This window comes from Habropoda laboriosa, unplaced genomic scaffold (assembly GCF_001263275.1).
Source record: "Habropoda laboriosa isolate 0110345459 unplaced genomic scaffold, ASM126327v1 scaffold718, whole genome shotgun sequence".
Lineage (NCBI taxonomy): Eukaryota > Metazoa > Arthropoda > Insecta > Hymenoptera > Apidae > Habropoda > Habropoda laboriosa.
In genome coordinates, this window is record NW_017100942.1 from 1,509,413 (window position 1) to 1,518,945 (window position 9,533).

At 39.5% G+C, this 9,533-nt stretch overlaps 1 protein-coding gene across 1 annotated transcript in view; it reads left to right on the forward strand.

The window, feature by feature from the left end:
- The window catches only part of LOC108577626 (cadherin-89D), an 89,008-nt gene that overhangs the window by 65,728 nt on the left and 13,747 nt on the right, over positions 1-9,533 (forward strand). The window contains exons 6-10 of the mRNA XM_017940803.1: positions 1-57; positions 232-360; positions 5,114-6,077; positions 6,929-7,087; positions 8,557-8,734. The exon at positions 1-57 is cut by the window's left edge and continues 25 nt beyond it. Coding sequence (XP_017796292.1) covers positions 1-57; positions 232-360; positions 5,114-6,077; positions 6,929-7,087; positions 8,557-8,734 — 1,487 coding nt within the window. The remainder of the gene's footprint in view (positions 58-231; positions 361-5,113; positions 6,078-6,928; positions 7,088-8,556; positions 8,735-9,533) is intronic.

A 9,533-nucleotide genomic window follows, 5' to 3' on the forward strand; every position in this document is an offset into this window, starting at 1 on the left:
AAAGCGGTGGACTACGACAATGGAGACCGCGAGTTCAACCTGGTCATAGCTGCTACGGTGAGTATCGCGATAGAGAACGCGATATCGCACGTTCGAGGGGAATATCTACGTTCTCGTGGAAAAGTGCACCGTTCCGCTCCTTTCGGTGAAAGTTGTCCAACGTCGATATCGCCGGGATAATTGCCCGTTGCGAGCATCTCATTGTCAGCTCGACCCGTCCACGTGTTTCAGGATCGAGGCGTACCAGCCAAAACCACTAACACCACCGTCAAAATAACCATAGTGGACAACGACGATCTCGACCCAAAGTTCACCAGAGATGTGTACAAGGCGAAGATGTACGAGTTTTATCCGATGCCGGTGAGTATTTCATTTAAAGGACTAATTAGTGAATTTCTTCTTCTTTATTGTTGTGTATGAAAATTTCACGTATTCGATTTATTAATTTGTTAGTGACATAACTGTTTTCGTTGAATTTTGATTTTTTCTTTTTTACTACTGTGCATAAATATTTAACATATTTGATTTATTAATTTGTTAGTGATATAACTGTTTTCGTTGAATTTTGATTTTTTCTTTTTTACTACTGTGCATAAGTATTTAACATATTTGATTTATTAATTTGTTAGTGGTATAACTATTTTCGGTGGATTTTGACCAAAATCTGTGACATATGGCGAGGAATTAATGCGGCATTCGGTAGTCCAAATACAGAATACATAAAGTGTAATAATTTGAATGGTATGCAGTCTTTGTGAAGAATAGGAGAAAAGACCTCGAGTTACTTATTTCTAAAGGCTAATAGCACGTATTCTGTTAATTACATGCAAACTACACGTATCAAGTTTACCGTGCAATTTGCCATAAACGACAGAGCTTTGGGAATGTGTGTAATTCTTCGACACGAATTCTCAGCTTCACTTTGACGTAGCAATGTAGAGAATGTTCAATAAAATATTTTACTCTAGCATAATTTAATAAATATTTCTCTCATCTAGATACATTAAAGTTTACAATAAATCAGAAGTACAAATAATCGAGCAAATCGAACGAATAACAATAATAACCAAACAGTGACAATACAATTTCTGCAGCAGCACGAAAGTAAAATCAAACTTGCCCTTTCGTCTGCGAAAATTCACGAAGCCACAGTTAATTAAACACTTTCTATCTACTTCTTCAGGTATCATACATCTTCGAACCGACAACCTTCTCGAATCGTTTTCCAAACGAAAGAAGAGAAAAGAAAAATTCAATCTTACAACTCGTTAATAAACGATCGCCTAACCATCGTGCATACGCATTAATCATTTTCTATTACCATCTAACGTAGCCTTCAATAACATCCCCGCGATCCATCATTTGTCTGCAAAATGAACAAAAATTCTCGAGGCATTCGGAAAAGAAAAAATGTGCCACGCGGTGTAATCTCAGCTGATTACGATCACGTAATTTCTGCGCTAAACCGCCGTCGTGTTACTCCACGATGGAAAATATCGCGGTGTGTGCAGTCGTATGAAAACCAGCATAATTAAACACCGTCGGAGATTATTCGGTTGCGTAATATCGCGAAACGACCACGCGTTCGCCACTTTGCGTTAAGATAGAGGCGCGTATCCGCCGGCAATGACCGCGTGAATGCGCGACGTCGGATGATCGCCGATCGGAGGAGTCGCGTATTACGGAACAAACGAACTTTCTACACGATCATCGAGGCGAATCGCTTCCTCCAGTCATGGAAGCGACGTGACATTCGCTTTTCCTCCTATTCTTTCTTCTCGGAGAAATGAATTCGTATGGATTCCACGCTTAATTCGTCTTTTGACCCTTTAACTCGTGGGTCTTTCTACGCCTACGGGTGTTAGGTAATAGTTAGGTAATCGAGAGGGAGAAGAGTGTTGGGATATTGAGCGTGATTTTTGGATTTTGGTGTTTGTTTTATGTAGTGGAATTGGAGTTATCGTTGGAATTGAACGTTAGTGTTAATGCATAGGGTGACTGGTTATTTAGTGGGTTCTTTAACCCTTTAACGCTCATTCCTGTGCTTTATAATTAATCCTCCGAAAAGTGCAATTTTTGCAATTTTTCTTTTCTCGTTTATCATATTGCGCTATTCTTTCTATTCTATGGCAAACACGTAAGTTACAGTATTGTGGATAAATGGGAAGGTTATTTCTATACGTGTTGGATTATAAGGAGAAATGAGTATGTGTCTGTGTAATAGTAACGGCAAAAATAATCAACATACTGAGACAGATTAATATAAATATATATATAGAAATAACATAGTAACCATCTGTTTAGTATGGGTGACGCAGATACGTTTTTTTTTCTCTGCGTCTTGCCGATGTTTTGTTTGATTGATTGCATAGCGACGTGCCTTCCTCGCGTATAAAAATAAAGAAGATTCATAATTAAAATAATATCTTTTAATTTATTACCATAATTCTAACAATACGTTTAGGAAATAATTAAGAAAAAGTGAAATTGATCCTTTTTATCGTATCGAGTTGAGAAAAATTGAGCGTTAAGGGGATTGGAAATGCAGAAGGAAGTTCTGAAGATATGCTGTTGTTATACAGTAATGTCGCAATCAAAAAATTATGAAAATTGATAATTGTATACTTTTTTGTGTTATATTAAATTTTATGAAGTTCAGGCTTGAAATTATAATGTGCACAAGTGAAAATCGAGGAACAAGCGAGATGTTCCTTTAACAAAGAAATTAATGTTTTTATTACTTCATTTATTTACAAAGTTGGGTTATCAGCGACTCAGATTACGAAACGGAATTTACATACAATTTTTAAAGAAGATTTGTATTTTTTAAAATGTTAGAAGCTGACGAGTCTTCTTCTTGTCATTTAAGTTTTTCCAGACACATGCCTAGCAACTTTTTCTTTTAAATTAATATCACATTAACCCTTTGCGATCGGCACATTTCTCTGGTTGGACTACCAGCTAGTCGGAGCAAATTTAGATTTTTAAAGTTATTTTTGCATAGTTGATTTATTATATATATAAGGATATTGAAAAACAGAATATTTTGAAACTGATACATTTTGTTTAATACATACTAGTTATAGTGCATAAAAATAAAACGTTTTAATTTTTGTAATTTTCCAAAGTATGATACTTGACAAAACAAAGATCATGCCGCCATAACGGCGACACCGATTTCTAGAACAAAATTGAAATGCCGCCACTATGGCGGCACCGATCGCAAAGGGTTAAAGCTATTAAACGTTTCTCTCCAAACAACAGAAACACTTGAAATCCATCAAACTACAAAAATTGCATTAAAATCCTTACACCTCACCTTGCACGTCTCGCAGATTAAATTCTCTTCTCAAATTCACTCCACAAAAGAAGCTTGCACAAGAAAAAGGAAAATAAAATCACGGTCTAAAGACTATTTAACAAAAGCTGTAAAACTATAAACCTCTAACTCGCCCAAAGTAACATCATTTTCATTCATAAACTACCACAGCTGAACGTCCCATTCGAAAGGTATCGCCGAAGGATCTCGCGAAGAGATCCATTAAACCGACATTCACACAGGAAACCGCTTGGCGTGCCTTTAAAAATCCAAATTTCTCACGGACCGATCTCTGCACGATTCATTGGAAAAGCCTCGATATTGTTCCTTCTCAGGATACACACCAGACTCTTTCAGGTGTGCTGTTCGTCGCGACGTTACTCGTTTGTGGTACACGCGACGCTCGTAATCTAGGCTGTGCCACATTGCCCGGAATGTCAGAGGTTAATACTTTCCTGCGCGAAAACCTTGAGGTATAAATTTCGTTCCGAAGGAAAACATGATCGTGCAGCAATGCACGCCGCGATATTTATCGCGGCTCGTTCGACTTTCGAGCGACGAACGTTGCCTGGAGTCGTTTACAGAGATTTATTCGGCGCGATCCTCGCGATGCAACCGATCGCCAGGAGCGCAAGAGTCGCTGGAAAGCTCGTCTATACCGTGTCAAATCGGTAAATTAACTTTCCTCCGTCGACTTATATTGCGTGGACGAGTTTGGTGTTCTCGGTGATCAGGTTCGTTCGCCTTCCTACGTCTTCTTGGTACCTTTTTTAATCAGGATTCTCGTGCGTGGAGGAGGATTTACGATGGGAAACGGACGATCGGTAACTTAATTTCTATTCGTCGAGCTACATTTTTTGGTGAAACTTGTGTGGGAGATTGTTCGCAGGAAAATATCTGACACGTATTTTTTTAAATTCATAATCGTATGCATTAAAGGGGTGAAAATTTCTGTCAAAGTTGGGAGAGTAAATATACATTTTGTAATATTTCGAGAATTATTGGAGATGTGAATTGACAAATTTTGTATTTTTCTGGATTTCATTAATTTTTGTAAGCGCTCGTGGAGTTTGAGGATCGAAAGTCGAAGAATTTCGTTCATTTTTACTGTGAAATTTATAACATTGCTTAAATTCTGTTCTGCTCAAGTGACGCTGGGTTATTCGTTCATCGACTCGATCTCCCGACCTGTCTTCCAGTAATTCCTGTTTATAGTCTTTCTTGCAATTCCTTGTCTATTAAGTACGTACGAATAACGGTGTAGGTTTATTAGAAAATTGATCGTGATCTACAGCAGATTTAAATAAAAAGTGTTTCATAAAATTATGAAAGAATTCCTACAATTCTCAATTTTTTTCTTCGTATGGATTGGAATAAACTTATTTGAGCTCAACTATATGCAGCAAGAATTTCTATTATTTTGCAAAGAATTGTTTCGATGAATTTGATAAATCGTCAACTAAAATTTCAACGAAATACAATTCCTAGATTTCCTTTTACGAACAAACGAATTTGAAATATATCAGAATCAAAAACAAAATTCAATTCCAAAGCCATTATCAGCATCAACGATAATAATCTAATCCACACCTTTTACCCAAAATTTAACACAATATTTCAATTAAGTACTTGCAATTTTCTCATAAAATAGAAGCTTCAAATATAAAACAATCCAAAACCTTTTACACAAAATTTAACACAGTACTTCAATTAAATCCTTATAATTTTCTCACCAAATAGAAGAAGCTTCAAATATAAAAGAATTATTAACAATCATCGTCACCGATTTTTCAGGATTACCCCATCTTCATGCAGATCAACTTCACCACCCCGATCCAAGCAACGGACTGCGACCGCGACATCAACATCCCCGTCCGCTACGACATAATATCCGGCAACGAGCGAGGCTTCTTCCATCTAGACCCAAAAAACGGCACCCTATTCCTCAAACGACCGATCGACCTAGACGCCGAGAGAAACCTCCCATCCAACACGTTCACCCTGCAAATTCACGCGTCCCAAGTGGACAATCCCCTGAAAACAGCGATGGCTCGCGTCGAGGTGGAAGTGCTAGACCTGAACGACAATCTCCCAGAATTCGAGGTGGACCTGTACAACATCAGCATCGTGGAGAATCTCCCGAACGGTTTCAGCGTCCTTCAAGTGATAGCTCGCGACAAGGATCAAGGTGAGAACGGCCAGTTCGACTACGAGCTTCAAGATCCATCCGGCGCGTTCTTCGTCGATCGAAAATCCGGCTGGCTGACGGTGAAGGACCAGTCGGTGCTCGATCGTGAGAAGAGAAATCACCTGAGAATGAGGGTGCTTGCGAACGAGAGAAGACCCAGCGTCGTTAAGAGCGAAGGCCCGCGAAGATCGAACGGCTCGTCTGTGGACGTGGAGGTGACGTTGCTCGACGCGAACGACAACAATCCGATCTTCGTGCCTGGAAATCTGTACGAGCTGGTCGCGAAGACTGACTACAAGGTGGGCACCGTGCTCGGACAGGTGCACGCCGTGGACGACGATTTGGGTCCGAACGGAATGGTCAGGTACAAGCTGCAGAAACCGGGAAACTCGACGACACGCACGCCGCCGTTTCACGTCGATGAGATCACCGGGATGATTACGGTCGCTGAGAGCCCGATCCTCGAAGGAAGACACGCGATCTTCGTGGAGGCTGCGGACCAACCGGCGAATCCGAGTGAGAGAAGGTTCTCCCTCGCAGTTGTTACCGTGGACGTCTTCAGATCGGACGGTGAGTCTTTTTCTTTGTGCTGTGACGATTGGATTCTGTCGGTCGCTGCCACTGACGCAGCGTATGCGGCTTAGAACGAATTGCTTAGCATTTTCTAGGTTTTTTCGTTGGCAGTGAACGCGTTAGTGAATTTTTATCGAGGTGCGTGTGTGTTTGATGGGATAGGAGATGAATTTGTCGATTTTTTGCATCAAATTGATTTTTATGAAACTCTGCGTATCCTTGGAAAATTTGGAAATATGGCAGTGAATGCGTTAAAAAATAGAAAGAAGGTAGTAGGTGAAATTTTGTCGATGCGTGTGTGTTTGATGAGAGAATAGTTGCTTTTTGAAATTAGGAGGTTTATCAATTTTTTGTGACAAGCTGGTTTTTACGAAATTTACACCCGAAAAATTTGGAAATACGGGACATTTCGTGAATAGTGAAAGAATTCTATAAAGTTAGAAGCTGCAGAGTATCGACTCGATCAATCTTATTATTCTACACAGACGCAATCTTCTTTTTCCTAGTCACGAAGGATTGGAGAACGTTCGAAGTAACGCGTCACTCCTCGCCACTCTCCAAACTTACGCGTCGTATCTCAGCGGTATTCGCCGAATGTGACGCAGATATTTCGCGTAAATCGGGCCGTATTTTATCGCTCGACACGCGACAAAGAAGATCCCGAAATATTCTCGCGTGGAGTGTGCTCCTCGCGATGTTTCTCAGGGAGGAAGAAATTTTTATCGCTGTCGAAATGATCGCACGCAAATACGCGCGCTTCTTCGTGTTTGTTCACTTGGCACTTCGGGCCAAGTTGTAAAAGGAAACGAACACTTTTTACGCGCCGTTCTCCCTCTCTCTTGTCGTAGGGCCAGAATCGCTCGAGCCGGACTTCGTGGGAGCTCCTTACGAATTTTGGGTCGGTGCCAATGTTCCAGTCGGCACCAGCGTTGGCCAAATACGCTTGAACGACGCCGTAAAGACCAACGACCTGATCTACGATCTCTTGCACAGCTACGAGGACGGAGGTACGTACACTTGGAGGAAATTAATTAATCAACAGGTGCTTTGTCGTTGGGGGAGAGATTTTTGGCGAGAATCGTGCCAAATTGACACTTTCTGTTAAACGTTTGTCTTCGCGCAAATGTGCGTTGGGTTTTGAGCTGGTGGTAAGTTGTTCTTATTGAGGAGAGAAATATTTTTTGGAGAATTTTTGGGAGTGTTTGATTTTATTTAATTTCTTGATTTTTGGATTAGAAAGTTTGAAGTTTGGGCAGGTAGAATTGAGACATTAGTGGAAACTTGATTTACACATTTTTAGTAATACTTTTTTTTAATTTGCTTCAGCTTGACTGTGAAGTGAGTTTTTGAATGGGTATTTAATTTTGCGTTCGAAGGAAAATTAAATGTTTTGAAATATTTATTGAAATAATTATTCAATTTTCATAAAGCAGCTAATGAGTAATAATAAAGTTACTTTTTAAAGTGGTCAATCCTTGAACAATTATATTGCATTGAATTATCAATATTGTGAAAAAATTTCATTTAAATGAATAATCATTTTAGTAAATTAATTCATAGTAAATTTACTATTTCCTCAGAATGTAGCTTAATTAACTGTATTCCTAACCCTTCTTCGTTAACTAAATTTAAACAGACATCCTTCAGGATATTACACGACGAGAATATAAACGACTCGAAGGGAAAGCTATAAAATCCAATTCTACATCATCGCATGCTTTTTAGCCTATTAATACGACAAACGTAAAACAATAGGTCGATCCTTCAATTTCTCTTTTCGTTGAATAGCAGAAGCTGTGAAAGTTAATTCTACCCCATTGCAAGCTTTTTTAGTTCATCAATAAGGCGTAGGCAAAACAAACCAGAAATATCCTTCACATTCTGTTTTCAACGCTGAGTAGTTCCACGTGCATATTTTCTCTATCTTCTTCTCAATCAAAGCAATACTCGTCCATCCTTGATCAATTTTAGCCAGAGAAAAATCAACTCAGCCTTCGATGGCCTCCCCTAAGCTAGTTTCATTGCTATTAACTGCCTCTATCGCGTCACGTCATATGTACAACACTCGTCACATTGACTCGCTTAGAAAGCAGAGAACACGATTAAAAATCATACTACAAACTTACTCTCGCGTATTTTACACATTTCGACATAATCGCGTCTAAACATCCGCAGTCCGATCGTTACCATACGCTCGACAGTCGATTAAAAATCAATACGTTCTCCCCGAAATTTCCCAAAGCTTGCAAAGTGTTTCCCAAAATTTCGCCGGTGCACTCACAGCGGCGGGATATAAAATTCGCGTTACGTGGGTGGTAAAAATCTATAACGTTTAACCTCGTGGAAGTTTAACGAGCCAATATGTTCCGCCAAAAGTAGGCGGCTCTAATCTCCTCTCGATCGAGAGAGGGTCTGTCCCTCTGACGCTAATACGCGACACATGCTGCATACATAGTGTTACACGATGAATTTTCAGTTCCGTTCGCGGTGGAGGAGCGTTCGGGGACGATTACGGTGGTAGAGGAGATCGAGAAATTCGATCGGTCGACGTACGACTTCGAGGCGATCGTGACAGACGAAAGGATGCTTATGCTCATCACTAATGTGTCCATCCACGTGGTCGACCCTAACGACGAGCGAGGAATCTTCACGAAGTAAGTGAAATTTTGGTGACCGTTTGGCTACTCTAGTGGCTTTCTGCTGTTTAGGCGATCTTTCGGGACGAAATGTGATTACACTGGCTCTCTATTTTGTATACTTGAATATTAAGACGTTCATTTGAATATGTACTGTAAGGAGCAAAACTGAACGAAACGTGACTATAGTGGCTCTCCTTTTGTATAATTGAATATTAAAAATGTTCATTTTTATATGTAAGTAAAGAGCAATACTGAATCGATGATAGAAATTTTTGACAAATTTTGTTATTATATAAAACGAAGGAAAATAAAAATCGGTGCTGGTTTCGTCCTTTGTGTCTTGGGAAACGCAAACAACTTTTCTATATTTTAAATGTGTTCTCCCGTGGGTTGCAATAAATAAAATTCACAGAATTAATTTTCTATCGTGATTTGAAGCTCTAAAATTTGCAATTTTCATTTTACCTTAACATTTTGTCCATAACACCTTTGTGTCTCGACATTTTATAAGATTTTATAACAGAGCTAATGTCTCTCGACATAATTTCAACTCATTTCGCACACCTCTGCACAGTAAATTAACAAAAATCTGAGTGTTGAAGGGTTAAAGAGCTCACAGTGGATTTATCAAAATTTACAAAAACGAAATTTCCCAACACGACAAGCACCATATTTCAAATTCAATCGAATCTCGTCTCAATTTATCAACACGCAAAAAGGAAAAAAAAACACCCCCAACAGTAACGAGCTTAGCAATAAAAATTTCACAGCGTCACTCACTCTGCAAAAAACAAAGCTCCTTTCGCTGCACAGT